Source organism: Drosophila montana, unplaced genomic scaffold, assembly GCF_035044405.1.
Source record: "Drosophila montana isolate Dmon_TW-CO22-7 unplaced genomic scaffold, ASM3504440v1 contig_3733_1, whole genome shotgun sequence".
NCBI classification, from domain to species: Eukaryota; Metazoa; Arthropoda; class Insecta; order Diptera; family Drosophilidae; genus Drosophila; species Drosophila montana.
The window spans coordinates 9,202,492-9,218,574 of NW_026998620.1; the positions used below are offsets into that span (position 1 = coordinate 9,202,492).

A 16,083-nucleotide genomic window follows, 5' to 3' on the forward strand; every position below is an offset into this window, starting at 1 on the left:
GTTGTCATCAGAGTTGGATAATCGTTGATTCTATAAATGCCTGAAGTCGAGAGCTTGACTGGCTGTCATAGCCTCGCCCCGGGCATTGCATTGGCGATTGGCTTGTTCAGCCACAGAAAACGATGAAAAAAGATGCTCGCTTTCTTAGAAAACCCTCAAGATTGTGCAGAATATATACGTAGACATATATATATATATATCTGCTGGGTGGGAGTGAAACAGATTTAATCAATAGCTGTCTTCAGAAATATGCCTAATAAAAATAGATTTATAATATCGATTTCGGTTCTTAGTCAAAGAGCTTTGTTTTCCACATAACCAGATTTAAGACCAATTGCTATTATGGGATATATATGTATAATAAGTCTAAAGCTGACGGAGTGAGCTCAATTTTTACCAAATGTTTCTGACAGCAAGATTCTTCTTTTTCAATATAGCAAAATCGGTTTACAAATGTTGATTCTTGAGAATGTTTGCGTTTGTTTGGTTTTTTTTTCCACATATAAAAACCTAACAATATCCCAATCGTTTGGCCAACATTTGATATTCGGCATTAGCCATTTATAGAATACGTTTGCATGCAATTGCGACCATTTTTATTGCCTCAATAAAAACATAATTTTATTATCTGTTCCTAGCCAGTGCCCATTCGGGACATTTCAATTGGCCTGGTCAAGCTTTGTTGCGTGTCCAGCGTTTGTCATTGTTCTCAGCAGCTGCAACTGCCACACTGTCGCGTTGCGTGTTGCTGCTGATTTTGCTGGTGCTAGTTGCTCAAAGTTTTCTGTTGTTGGGTTTTTTTTTTTGCCCTTGCAAACTCTTGTAAGCTTTCGTCCATTTGAACGGAACAGATAAGCAGCATTTGCTGAATACAAGTTTGTGCCACGGGTGTTGGGTTAATGGCAAAATGAATACAATCTTTTTGTTTGGCTGCCCCGCCGCGTGCATTGACGCAGTTCTTCAAGGCTGTTTTCTCGGAAAGAAAGAATGTTGCAATCATTTCACAAAGCGGCGATTGTGCTCAAGGATGGGCAAGTAGGGTAGACGGCTTAGCTAAATCAATAATTGTTGCGCAAGCCTTTTCAAGTCGTTGACTGCGCGCCGTGACGTCAGAGAAGGACACGACACACACACACACACGTATACATACACAGAGAATTGTGACACATGCACACTTCCAGGTCAAAGCGAGGGCCCGCCTACTGTGCCGCATCAGAAAGCCAGAACGACACACGGACACACATAAATCATAAATTAGAACCGGCAGCTGAAATGGAGGCGACCCCAGCGCCCCGCAAGGCCGCCAGCCGTTCAACGGGCTGCAACAAGAATGCGGAATAGTTTGCCAAAGTCACACCGACAGACAGACAGACAGAGTCGGACAATTTTTAATTTTCTTTACGGTGCGGCAAACGCAGTCCCTGTCGCTGCCATGAGGTCTGTCCATCAGCTTTGTGTTCGCGTTTGTGTGCGTCCGCTTTTACTCACAGCGCGTAGGTTGCATAAGCAGTCGGCGGTCCGCCGTCGTCGCCGTTGTCGTCGACGTCAACGTCGACGTCTTTGTCTATGTCTACCGCCTGCAGTGTTTGGCTGTAGACGACCTGTGTGCAATGCGCACTTTTCCGTCAGTTGAAGATTTTCTGTTGATTTTGGCAACGCCCACCACACAAATTTGTCGCTGATCGTTTCGTGGTAATAAATATTAGAGAAACAAATTTGATAAACATTTTTCCCTATATTTCTCAGTTCGATTTTGGGCATCAAAATGTTTATTAATCTGAGAAATATTGGTGTTAGTTTAACTTGCTTACAATAAATAGCATTTACTATAAAATTTGATTGAAAAATGTATAAGGAATAGAACTCATGTTAATTTAACATCAGTATGAATTTATGTTATATATTAATGTTAATAACAGTGTACCTTAAGTTAAACGTAGGACCTTTGATGTGCAAAGGGACAATCGCTGATTTAAGAGTTAAATCCTTACATTTAACGTTGCAACAACAAAAACTGAGTTTCTGTTGTCATCTGACCTCCGCTCCTTTTGCAATTGTGGCAGAATATTTTAACAGTTTCGGCCCGCTTGCCGTTGGCCCAAGTTGGCGTTGCCTTTGCTATCGCTGTTCGGGTTTATTAATTTAGTAATAGGCCCAGTCCGCGCATGCCCCTCTGCTATAGTGTCTTGGCAGCCGCGCCGCATTGTAAGCTGGCTCGAGGGTGCACTTCAAGGTCACAGAGGCGTAAAACTTTTCCACCTTCTCAGACGGAGTCGCGTCAGGGCGTACTTCGGGGCGCATTCAACCGGCCACTTTGGCCACTTGACGCTCTTTGTGTGTGTCATTTATTAAATTATTTTAACTCGTTAGCCCAACGCCTTTGAGATGAGACTTCAGCTTTGGTGCCCCATCACGTTATTAGCGTGTTTTGTGTAAATACAAAATTTAATGAGTCAAACGAAGCTCCAAGCTGGAAAAGACTATCGCTTGCAGTCTGGTCATAATTGTAGGCCCTTAAGCCAGCCGTGGGCCACGCCAGCTGCATACAAATTGAGCTATAAGCTTTGGCGTTGATGATGCTTATTGCCAATACCCCCACCCTTTCCTCCCCCTCTACTACTCCTCGCAGAGTCTGCCAATTGACTTACCATCGATTTTAGCTTACAGCCAAGCAACTAGCTAAAAATAATTAATAAACCAAACCAGTTTTAAGTCAACCCTTTTTTTTCTGTGAGGCCCATTGATGAGAACCAATGCGGCGTTGACCATGGGCCCCGATCAGGCCCTAGCCGAGGCCCAGTCCCAGTCCCAAATCATCCTGTGCGCTGCTGCCGGGCTACTCAATTGACAATTCTCGCATACTCGTTTAACTTGCAACACGCTTGTTGCTGTTGTTGCCGCTCAATTATGTAGATTGTCGTCTCTGTTCAGAGCTGTTGTTGCTGCTGCTGCTGCTGTTGCTGCTGCTGTTGCCGTCCTTTAGTTGCGTTGCGTTCGGTTCCGTTTAGTGCCCCTGCCGCTTTTACACTTTATGCATTATTCAGATTTCCCACACGAGATGAAGAGCAGTCGCAAGGCTCTACCCCTCACTCAGTCGCAGCCTTTGCTATTCAACATTCATTTTTATTTTTACTTTTTTTTTTTTTGCTCAGATGCCTTGCTGGGCTCAAGTGCTGCTCGACTTCGTCATCATTGGCAGCGCCCTTGATTCCATCAACATGCTCACACTTTATAATTAATAAGCAGCCAGCGTCGTTTTTTCCACTTTTTTTTTGCTTTGTTTTTTGCCATGTTTTTTAACCCCAATGATTTTTATGCGCAAAATATAAAGCGAGCAGAACTTTTCAGCATTTGCGGTCATGCGTGGCCCCTGCTCCAGGGGCAGGGGCTCGACAGAGTTGAGTCAAAAAAAGGAAGAAAAAATACAAACTGGATTCACTGGATTCGCTTTTTGGTTCTGCGCATATTTTAATGCTGTTCAAATTTAAATCTTTCCTTTTTTATAAATTTCATTGTTGTAAATATGAAATGAGCGCAAAACGGATTACGAATGTGGTTTTTGGGCGGGTTGGAATACCGAATACCCTAAAAGGCACCTAGCAATTGTTGCAAAGCGAGTAGAACTAGATTTCCGAGATCGCATAACAAAAGATCTGTTGAACCAGTTGGGAAAACTAAAACATTTTTTGAGATTCGAGTTTCGTATCTCAATGACAAATATACTTTGTATATTATTAAGACCACAATTGTTCTTCTCGGCTTTATGTAACTCCAGACTCCTTTCGTCTTCTGCCTACTTTTATATAAATACCATTTAATATACCGTCAAATTAAGTACAATACTGTGTTTACACAATAATATTTAAGAGCCAATCCTAACTAAATAATAAGCGCATTTCAAATGATTTGTATGCCCACTTCTCAGCCGGATCATCAAATCACGCGACTCAATTCCACGAGTGTTCGGCTCGGTGAGAAACTCACGTGGAGAGCGAAAACTGCGCGTAAATATATAAAAACCAGTTTGAATTATGCGCTGCGCGGCGCGCACTTATTTGACATGCGATCAAAACGAACAGCGAACAATTCTGATTGGTATTAATTTATGTATGTGCTCACATACATACACACCAAAACACACGCACACATATGCAGACATGTAAGAATATGCGAGCGTTGCCAACTATCGTTTAACATTGTCATGTTAATGCGAACGGGCGCGTCACTTGCCCATTATGTTAATGAGCTGTTAGTTAAACAGCCGCGTGTTGCTCGTGCAGCCTTTGCACTCTGTTAACTGTTGGCATGGTTGGGGTTAATTGCCTGCTGGGGCGGGTTAGTTGGGCCACACTTAAGCTATTGCTGACGACTTTGTAATTGGCATTTACATACAACAAATTGTGCTATTAACTAATAAATAATGAATAACATAAATTTCCACGCACACCACCTTCACTACTTATGAATGGTTACTATTTTTATTGCAGTCCAACAGGCAAAACGCTGCGCACACAATTCCAAATCAAGGACTATTTGCTAACACAGGGTACCTGCAAATGCGGCCTGCCGTGTCCGCTGAGGCCGGAATACTTTTTCGATTTTAATGCGCAGGTAAGTCAGCAGCAAATCCAACTAGTTTGTCTCATAATTGTCTGTAAATACCAGCTGGGTTAGCTGGCAGCCAAAGTCTAAAGCCTGAGCTAAACCTAATTGAATGCGCATTGAGCTAACTAGCAATGAAGTCTAGGCAGGGGCAGTGGTAGGGGCAGCGGTAGGGGCACACAGAAAACGGCATTCAAGCGACTTTCACTAAGCGTTGCAGCCATGTAACTGCCGCATGGCTTTATATATACACACACACACACACACATATACCCCACCGCTTGGGCAACAGATGAACGCAAAATATTTGTAAAACCAGTTTGACAACAAATCGGCTATGTCGACGTCAACGTCGACGTCGACGTCGACTGCATAATCATTTAGCCAGCTTTGAGCGCTCAAAATGGGCGACCATCTGCCGCCGCCGTCTTGCTCCGGATTGACAAGCATTTTCATCTTGGTGTGTGTGTGTGTGTATATTGAGAATCGCAGTGAAATCGCCAGCAATAAGATACATTTCCAATTGGAGCAGCGCAACTGCAACGGTAAATCACATACACAGTACAATAACACTATGTGCAGGCGCTCTGCTTCTTCCACAATTTCTTTGTCTTCATCTTTTTCTGGCTCTTGCTCTGGTCTGCCTCTTGCTCTTATTGACTTTTCGTTTTGCTTGCACCCAGTCCCGGTCCTCGCCACTCAGCTGCGCCTCAACTGAGGTCATTAATTTAAGTTTATGGTTTTCTCTTTGGTTTTTGCGTGACGTCGGCGCCAACGCCTGTCCGTCTGTTCGCACTTCTGTCCGCCCGCACACAATCAATGTCCTTTGCATCGACTTACACACAAACACACACACATGCATTACCTAAACCTTTCTAAACCACACATTTTCACATCACTCTCCCCCCCAGTGTCGCTCTTGTCTTCTTTGTGGCTTTCGTCAATCGATTTTTCGGTGCAATGCACTTATAACTTATCCTCATTGCCACTCCCCGCTCTAGCTTCGCCCCTCTTGTGTGACTTACAGCCTGCGCTGCAGCTGCTCAGCTGACTGCGTGCATATTATCAAAAGGCAGCCGCAATTTGTTTACTAAACACTTTATTGTGCCACCGAAGAAGCCCTCCTGCAGCCTCTCGCCCCTCGCCACACCAGGCTGACCACAAAGTCGTTGACTGTCTTGGCTCCAGCTGCAGATCTCTCTCCCCCTCTCACTCTCTCTTTTGCTTCTCGCTCGCCACTTCCCTTTGTCATTCTCTCTCCCTAGTTAGGTCTGTGTATCTGCACATCGTTGTGGCAAAATGGCAACTGTGCTTTTTCTTTTTGCAGCTCTTGTGCTCTTGTCGACGTCTCTTGGCAGCACATTCACCTAATGTCTGGACGTTCAGTCCTCCCCGTCCCGCCCCTCTGGCATCATACCCCTCTAGGCGCTTTGGAATCGCGTTTTGGCAATGATTGATGTGCCTTCATAATGAAGTCTACGCTTGTTTATTGGTTTGTTCGCTTTTTTGTTTTGATTATAGCCATTTTGCTGTCGCTTAAGTTGCCTTTGTGTCTCAGGCAACGAGGTGTGGTAGGTTAGGGATTGTTTCTTGGTTGTTGGGTGAAAGTCGCCACTCGAGTGTCACACTCATAGGCGCCAGCGTTACGGCGCATTAGACATGTTCGGAGTTTGTGCTTCAAATTATGATATACTAGTCCAGATCTCTTTACATTTATGTATGTGCATGTATAATATATATAGACTGAAGCTGAAGCTCGAGTGACTTAGTTAACTGCTATTGGAAAGTACTTTAACAAATATTTATTTGGTTATACCTGCTAATTACGGCTTAGTCAACGTTGAATCAAAACTGAAAGATAAGCTCAGCTAAACCTATTTAAACTTGTAGATAGTTATATTATAGATTTAAGAGGCTATTATAAAGTAGTGACAGTTGAAATAATCGTCTTGGCATGACAAATAAGTCAGTTTTGATGTTAAGAAAATAATAAAAGCATAAATAATATATGTATTAGTAATTCAAATATCTATATAGGTCTGAATTGCCTTAATATATATTCTTAGTAATAACTAAATATATGTAAATTTGAACATACACACATATAGATATAAGAATCACAGAGATATAAGAATCAAAGAGAAAATTAGAATTGGAGTGTAAGAAGAACAGCGAATATAGATAATGTTTATTAAATTGCTAAAACAAATTGTTAAAATACGACTTATAATCAATCTGGGAAAACCTCGCTTAGTTGAATTTGTGAGAATCGCATAGAAGGCCAAAATTAAATAAAAACCCGTTTTTTTCCCCATTAACGGAAAGTATGCTTGGTTGGCGTAAAGTATAAAAGAACTTAAATATACATAGAGTAATATGTTTACAGAGATATGCACATGTATATATATTTTTGACCTAATAATATATATTGGTCTATTTAATGGGCATTGCTTTGGTATGCGCAACTGCTAACACAAACACACCCAAATGCGTATATAACTTTTGTTACTGTTTGATTACTGTTTGCGTATAATTTATTGCTGTTCAACATGTCGTATGCGCAATATTCACTGCGTATACTTAATTCGTTAAATATTCAGCAGAAATAAACACACACAAGTTCCTGATTCGATCAACTCAACAACTTTATTGCCCTTCGAACGTGTTCTGTATCTCCCACACAAATCACACACACATGCATACAGCTTATACTCACATAGCTGAACTGCAATTGACGCTAATTAAACAATTATTTGCAATTGAAATTTCCAATCGGAACGCAAAGTGCACACGAAAAACGAAATGCTGCGCCTTTCCGATAAGTGCGAAACAATTGAAATTGATTTTGCCCCAGCTGACTTGAAGAGTACATAAGTATATATGTATGTATATTTATATATAAATATATATATGTGCATATACATCTATATATACCTTAAGTATTCCACTGGGTTCTATTTTGAGCACGTTGAACGCAATGTGTGTAACGCAAGTTGAACAAACAAATAAAACTTTGGCCCCGGCCTCAGATCGCTTTAGCTGTCTGTAAGTCTGTCAGTTAGTGCGTCAGCTTGACGCAAGCTCAATGCAAACGGACAACAGAAACAACAACAACAACATCTGAAACAATAAGCAAACAAACTTGAGAAGGTCAGCGCCGAACGTCGACGGCAGCTCAAAATTTACAGCTCTCAATAAAAATAAAAGCAAAAATTAAAACGCAATGGGAATTGTTGTTGTTGTTGCGGCTGCTTGCGAGACACACACACACACAAACAAACACAAGCCACAAAAGTCAAAATGATGCTATTTAAATGGCCCTGCGCCCAAGTTTGATTTCCAACGACTAAGCTGGTTGTCTTTCTTGAGCGTGAAGGCTGCCCGTTGCCCCACATCATCCCCACGATGGCATGAGATGTCAGGGCCAAGTTGGCAAGTTGGTAGCACTTGTCTGGCCAGTGCCTGTCCGAAACCGAAAGTGAGCTGCAGTCAATCCCAGTGAAGCGCTTTAGTCATTTAACCATGCTCCTGTCCGCCCGCACGGCCGCGCGCCCCGCTCTCTTAGGACCCACAACACAAAATTTAACCAAGCACGTTCAGAAAGTGACGCTGTCGGTGTCGTTCCTCCTGCTGCTGCTGTTGCTGCTGCTGCACTTTTCGGCCAATTTGCATTTATAAACATTTGCTGAACGAACAGCATGGTGAGAGATTGCCGGGGCGGAACGTGCAGAAACGGGTTGACGCAAAACGCAGCAGACAATTTAGCATATTCATGGAACAACAACTAAAACAATTAGCGCTGGGCCAGCGACGGCAGGTGGGCCGAGGCGATGTGTCAGTTGTGCTCGCATACCCAGCACAAAGCACACAATTGGGTATGCTGCAATCTAAGCCAAAGCATTTCCATTTCAATTGTTTAGTTCGTTTTTGGTATCCTCTTTATGGCAGCAACTAAAAATGCTGAGTAAAATCATATCTAGTGCTTAGTCAAGCATGCACTTCAAATCTATTATTTGCAGGGTATCTCTGGGAGTGATGGGACTGGCATGGCAATTTTAACGCATTGCTTGCTGCTGTTTTTCCCCATTTCTGTTTTTGGTACAATTTGCACGTCACTCCAATTGCAAGCAAGCAGGAAGAGCAATTGCCGCGCAAATTTCAGGTTCACTTTTGGCCAAAATTGAATTTCTGGCTGAGGTTCGAGTTGGAATCGTTTTTACTGCTGTTCAGCTTGGTTTGCTTTGTTTCGCTTGCCACGGTTGGCGCATCGCCTTTTCCTTGCCAGTCACTTACGCGGGTTTTTATAGAAACTTCATTAGTCCAAATTAAATGTTGTACGCGCCAAGAGCAGACAGCGTGGCATTACGAGGGAAAGGGCGTGGAGCCAAAGAAGTCAAATGAGCTGTGCCCCGACAGACGTGCTGCAGTACGCCATGATCTGTATGTTGCCACAGATGGGCTCGAGCTGCAGAAACCCATCCATTTTCCGTTGACTTCGAGGCAAGACGGAAGACATGAAAAAAGTTTAGTTAAGTGAATACTGCAGAAAGGTAGAAAATAATACGGAAACAGAAGGTCAAAGGTAAAGATTGAAGACACTAAAGACAAAGCAAATGTTCTGAACAAGTTGCATTTTCTGGCGAATACAGGAATTCACTTAAATCTGCTGTTTTGATTGGAAAATTCCAACTTTTTCCAGCTAGCTACACACAGAAATGCTGCAAGCTTGGAACATGCCTCCTTCTCCTTCTCCCGCTGCTGCGACTGCTCCTCGTTGGCGTCCATTAAGCAGGACATTGCATGCGAGCAAAGCGATTTCCGTTGCGGGTTACGTCATGCATGGCATAGTGTCCAGTGCGGCACGGAAATCTTGGAGCACAGCAATGTCCTGCAGGATAACGGCAACGCAGCAACGCAACGTTGGCCACGATGTCGACGTGACTGAGCGATTACTCACATCCGGCAGTGCCACAAGTTCCTGTCGCGAGTGCGCTCAAATGCACCACAGTAAGAGTAAAAGCGTCAGCTGCAACTAAAGAAAAATTGCTGGTGTGTGCTCGATGAGAAGGGTGGAGGGGGAAGGGGGGAGGGGGGCGGCGGGTGCGAGTTTATGCTGCAACGAAGAAGGCGTCAGTGTCTACATGCGACCACCTCATTGTTGTGCAACGGCCAGGATTAACGCTGTCGGACGTCTGGCGTCGAGCGCTCGACGGTCATTATGATGTTAATGAAATCCAACACCGGCCATGCACCTGTGCACAAGCTTCACACCTGCCCAACGCTGGCCACCACCATTATAGAGACCGACCAGGTCTCACTCCTTTCTTCCAATCCCCCCGCTGTCTGCACATTTTGCTTTAATTTCGTCGCAATTATGCATGCAAAAGTGCAATGTTTTGTTGGTATTTTTGCCTCTGTCGTTTGGCATTTTATTGCGTGTTTCACATAGGCGTGTCCCTTGTCCCCTGTCTCCTGGCTGCCTTCCCCCGCTCATCTCGCTCCCTTCCACTCATTTCTGTCAAAAACAGCGACAGTTAATATGTCAAATATATGCAAAATGCATTTTGAACATGCCATCTGTAAACACACATAACTTTTTATGTATTCGCACAGTAAACAAGACTATACATAAGGATAATGTATAATTATACATGTATTAATTAATTACACTCCCTGTCTCTATACCCTGTATCCAGAGCAATTGTGAAACAAGGCATAATGAACTTTTGATTACAAATATTTCAAAATTTATTGTAAATGTTAACTAGCCTTTCCTTCAATTTATTAAAACTAAACTTGTTTTATGTATTTTATTATATTTTAAGATTGTTTAATCCAAAGGATTTCAGCTGCTTCTTAAATTCTTACTTCAAAATAATATTTTGCTGTTGCCAAAATATAAAATATTAAATAATTAAAACTTTATATTATTTTATGGAATATTTAAACTTGTCTTTTCTTGGATTTTCATTATTGATATAATTTCTATCCCGATCTTACCTCTAGATTGATATTTATATCTATCTCATATTTGGGAATGAAATGTTAACAGGATTTGTCATCTTTGCAGGAATTGAATCTTTGCCGAAACTGAAATTATTTTATGCGAAATGTCATATTAATTTTGGCCTTACCCCCAAATTTATTTGGAATTTTTATCTGGATATTTTTATAGTCGGCTTATGTCCTTTGATAGTGCATGATCTTCAGCAGAAATCGGCATAATAATAAATATTGGATTATTGAATGATATGGTTAACCGTAATGCAGCTTTTCAGCTCCCTGTTTTTGTTCCTGCTGCAACATGCATGGCTTTTGCCAACAAATTATTTTTCCATTTAATGACATTTAAATTATCGCGTATATATTATTTTGTAAAAATTTCACAATGGCTCGCATTTAAATTCCCAGTCCAACTTGGGTATGGGACCAGGACTCGGCTGCTATGTGAGAGGATTCTGCCTGTGCTGCATTTCGCATGTCATATTATTTACAAAGCTGACAGTTGGACTCCCAAAACGAGGACCCTGTTGCAAATGCAAAATTTGCCACATAACGTATTTGCGTATGCTTGAATTAGGGGAATGCATGGGGGGAGGGCGGGAGGTTGGGTTAGAAGGAAGAGTCGGTTCTGAGGTTTGGGCAGCAACCCGAAAGCTCATTGTCTAGGCGACGCACGGGGAACGGGAGGAGGGCAAGAAGTTGGTTTGGGTTTATTGCGAAATTATATTTGCTTTTTGTGGCAGCCTTTGTAAGGCAGTCGTCCGCCTTCTGACTAAGTGGCAATAGCAGCCGCAACAACGGCAATATGAAAAGCCACAGCAGCAACTGAAATATGAAAATACAGAGCAGAGACAACAACAACAAGCGTCTGGGTTGAGGGTCGTTTGGGTGAAGTCATCCACTGGGAATTGAATATTCGGGACTGGAGATTGGAAACGCCCAAGAGAATTTGTATAATGCCTATCTGGCTTGGGCGTGGCAAATTAATAATCTTCAATGTGTGCCGCCTCGAGATAGATAAATGTATTTGCAGCTCTTAAGTTGACTATGAATTGAGTGTCTTTATTAGGAAAATTTGTGGCATACACTTGAGTGAGTTGTTAGCGAGGGAACCGAGTTGAATCATTGCGGAAAGTTTAATGGATTTCTGATTTCTTGAGCAGCTTTTGTTCCCATCATTTGTAGATGTTATGCAGTTACAATCGACTTTTAAGGCAAGAGCACATCGGTTCCTATGCACGTTCACAAAGTGAAATGAGTATATTAGTTTTGTGCAATCTGCGTCCTACTGCTCATCCAGCAGTGTCCCTAAAAAGCATAGATATATATACATACTAGCGGGTATACCCTGACCTCGCCCGTGGCACGTATAAAATAAATGCTTTCAAAGATCTTTGAAAATGAGTTTGAAACCAATCGGACGGTAAACAAAAAACTACAACCATTTTCCGCCAATTTATCACTGTTGCGGGTGAAATTTCCCAAATCGCTGAAGCAGGTATTCATTAAGTTCTTATGTAGAGCTTTGAAAATAAGTTTGAAGCAAATTGGACAAAACTTAAAACTTCACCAAAAGTATCTTTGAATCGCACTTTGAACCGAGGAAGCATTTGTTTTGCGAAAAATGTGAAACACGTCTCAAATGATTTTGCATATAGATCCTTGAAGGGATGGATTTTTCAAAAAGTGCGAAACACCCATCAGATGAATTTTGACAAATTTCTTTGAAAATAACAAAAAAGTTCCAAATAAACATTTTTCACGATTTTTCCACATATGCGAGTGGATACGGGTGTTAGATTAGATTTTGATTAAATTTTTACTCGCATTTGGCGCGTGGCAAATTCGTAGACTCTATACCTTCTTGTAGTTTTGATCCTAGTCTTAATTGAAGACTTCTGATTAGCTCCTCTAAAGACCCATCCAAAAGTACATCAGTGCCAATCTGTTTTTAGACCGTGAGCGAGTATTAGTGCAGTCGGTTGCATCCGGCTGCAATATTCTCACTTGTTTTTCGCTGCTTCTAGCTAAACGTTTTAATGTATTTTTTATCCAAGTTTGGACTATGGAATTTTCACTTGGGTACGTTCGTTTATTCGTTGCGAGTGCTTTTGCGCAAATTGTTGACCAAATTGGTAGAGACTCGTTTCCAGCGCTTAAGCGGCCAATGAAGCAATTGCCGTCCACTGATTGAAATGACACAAAAGGCGCGGCCAGACCCAAAAAAGGGTCGCAGTCATGCTTCGAGGCGTGCAAATCGATGCCCCCAAATGACTAATTTGCATAAATTCCTAGCCTTGTGCACCTGTATGTGGGGATGGGTGGAGGGGGGGCAGATGGGGCGTTGCTATGGCGCCATCAAATCTTTTGATGTACTCAATAAGCGCAATTTGCAGCATCTGATTGGATTACATGTGTTCGGTATACTCGATTGGGTCTGTCTCAGGTATCTACTTACAAAAATGCTAATTGGACGATTGCTCCGAGCTGCCTTGCGACTGTGTGTGTGCGTGTTTGTGTTTGTGTGTTTGTTTATACTGCATTTTGTGTGCTGAAGGTTACCAAAGCAAAACAAACAACTGAACAACATTTAGTTGAGCTCACGCCTTAGCAATACCCTATATTTTTTCTTAGTAAACATTTCTCGGCTGAGAATTTTGTATTTGATCTTATAAGATTGAATTACATTTAAACTTTAGAAGCATGAATAACAAAAAGTGATCTATATATGTATATAGATGTGTACATTGTGAAGCATTCGTAGCTTAAGGCCGACTCAGGCTATATTTTTCTGTTTTTGTATATTTTTCAAACCCAAAAGACTGCACAATCTTGACATGCTGTTAAGAGTAAAGGATATAAAATTGATAACTAGTGCAAAGCTAGTATTTGACTATAATTGCTGGGCTCAATTGTATAAAGAAACTTTTCAGACTAAATAAAATGATTAAGGAAACTAAAAGCACCCGTCTATCATATAACTCTAGGGTATAAGAAGCGTCGTATTGGACGTCGTTGGACGGCAAACTTCGGTGGGGCGTTTGTTGAGTTTTTGCCAATGCGACTCACGTTTTATATGTAAATTAATAGCAGCACCCAAGTCTATGTATATCCCAGCTGTGTGTGTATGTGCCCGTGTGTGTGTGATTAAAATTTCGATTTTAAATTGACAGCAAGAATCGCAAATGCGTTGTCGACGGCGCCACAATCCATTATCGCAGAGCTGTTGAATTCTAATTGCTAATGTGGCAATTTGTTGCATTATGTTAATTGCAGGTGCCCAACATGCCATTAAAGGTGTCGCCAGGTAGCGGCCAGGAGACCGTAAATGCGACAACCACGCCGCTCTGCTCGCATCAACGGCATTTGCTCGAATCGGAGAAGCTGCACAATCCGCAGCCCGTCAAGGATTTAATGATGGCAACAATGTCGGTGACAGCAGCAACAGCAGCAACTGCAGCATCAACAGCTGCTGTCACTGTTGGCGATGCGTTTACTGCGCTGATGACAACAGCAACAGCAGCTTCAACAACAACAACAACAGCCACAACAACGACGACGACAACGCCAGCAACTGCAACAACGGCAACAACTCTTGAACTGGCCAACAAAGGTGAGTGCGCACTCTGAGCTGACAGCTAAAAATTTTGTAGACCAACTTTAATCAACGATAAGCAATAACAACAAGAAGCAGCGCAGGACAAACGACACTATATTTAAGCTTAGTTCTGGACTAAATAGGGTTGGCACAGTGCCAAATGTATAATTAAATACAAAGCCTTGTTCCTTCATTAGATATTGTCTTTGATGCATAATTACGCAAGTACAGAGTCCTTGATAGACTTAACTGGAAATAGCTTCAACAGAAAATCAAGGAGCCTTAAATAATCATAATTAGTTAACTGGTCTTGTGTTTGTCAGTATCATACACCTAGTTAAAGATTGTTGTATGTGTTAAGATAATTTTTCTAAATATGACACATTTTCTAACTTGGCTAAACACTTAAAATAAATTAAGAGTCTTTAACTTTAGTTTGTTAACCTTGGTTTTCAATTCAACGAGCATAGGCCTTTGTTTGCACAACAATAATCAAATAATTACAGAATAAGTATTTCTTCTAGAAAATATCTACATGCAAACAATATACATTATAGCGTTAAAGCTGAACGTTCTTTTGACCTAGAGAAAGAGATTTAAAATATATCGATTTAAAATATCGTTAATGAAATGTCGGAAACTAAAGAACAAGAATGCAGCCAAATATATATATATTTTGTATGGGGTCGGAAATGTCTTCTTCCATGCATTAAACATTTCATGATAAAATTATAATACTAAGGATATAAAATAGTACACTTTAACATACTAACTTTTGTAAAGACTGCAACAGGCAAAAAAAAAAAAAAAAAAAACGTTAAGCTGTCCTATACAAATCCTGCTAATTATAGTGTGCATTGAAATTTCAATGCCATGACAACCCTGGCAAAATGGGCAACGGCAAACGTTGCCAGCGGTGGCAGAGCCTTTGCTGCGCACTAAAGTATGCTAAAGCAAAAGAATTGTGAGAACTGCATATTTTGCTCGAAAACGACGTCAACCTCGAGAGAAAGTAGGGATTGACAAGGGGCGGGGCGGGTAGAGAAGAACAGTTGAAAATAGTGTAGATACGTGCGATAAGTGCAGGCGAGGCCGAGAAAAGTAAAGCAAACCTCGCGAAAGGCAGCACAGCAGGAGCCAAAAGCACACGGTGCAAACAAACAATTCCATGTACATATGCGCATACCTATCCACACGTACACACACACACACACAAGCAGACAGGCACACACACACACACACACATGCACACATGCATAACGGATGCAATTGGAATGTGCTTGGCATGCTGGCAAGTGGAAAACACTGCCTAGACAATGATAAAGTGAAAAAGCACACATTGCAAGTGAAAGAAAGGGATAGGGAGAGAGAGAAAGGGATATAGATAGATGCAGAGGATGGAATATGGAGAGAGATAGGGCATAGTATTGCAAAAAGGATGATACGCATACATGTTAAAAGCAAAGCAAAAGAAAAACACAAATGGATTGGCGAGTTCAACAAGCTTTAAGCATCAGCGCTTTGAGGACGTAGGCGTGGCAACAGCGTTGCCTTGACAGCAAGTGCACTTGCAGCTGCCCCACCCCCCCGGCACCACTCTCCTTGCATTGGCTTGCGTCATGTTTTTTTTCCGCCCGCTGTTTGTTTGCTTTTCTGTTGGCCTTTGTGTGCGTGTGCGTGTGCGTGTGTGTGTTCGTGTGTTTACTCAGTCCTTTGTGTGCGCCTGTCAAAGGACCTGAACATGTTTGTGCAGTCAAAAGCCCGTTCAGGAATGTCGCCTCATCTGCCGTATAGCTCAGGGCAGCTGCATGGATCTGGGCATTTGTAAACATAAATATTATGTTTATTAAATACCCTCAACTGTTTAACATTTCCACTTC

The 16,083-nt window shown here is 41.8% G+C and overlaps 1 protein-coding gene across 10 annotated transcripts in view; it reads left to right on the top strand.

Moving 5' to 3' along the window:
- Nucleotides 1-16,083, top strand: part of sba (six-banded) — a 28,651-nt gene that overhangs the window by 4,401 nt on the left and 8,167 nt on the right. For all 10 annotated transcript variants that reach the window (XM_064693720.1, XM_064693727.1, XM_064693726.1 and 7 more), the window contains 2 exons: nt 4,488-4,611; nt 13,882-14,218. In XM_064693720.1, the coding sequence (XP_064549790.1) occupies nt 4,488-4,611; nt 13,882-14,218 (461 nt within the window). The remainder of the gene's footprint in view (nt 1-4,487; nt 4,612-13,881; nt 14,219-16,083) is intronic.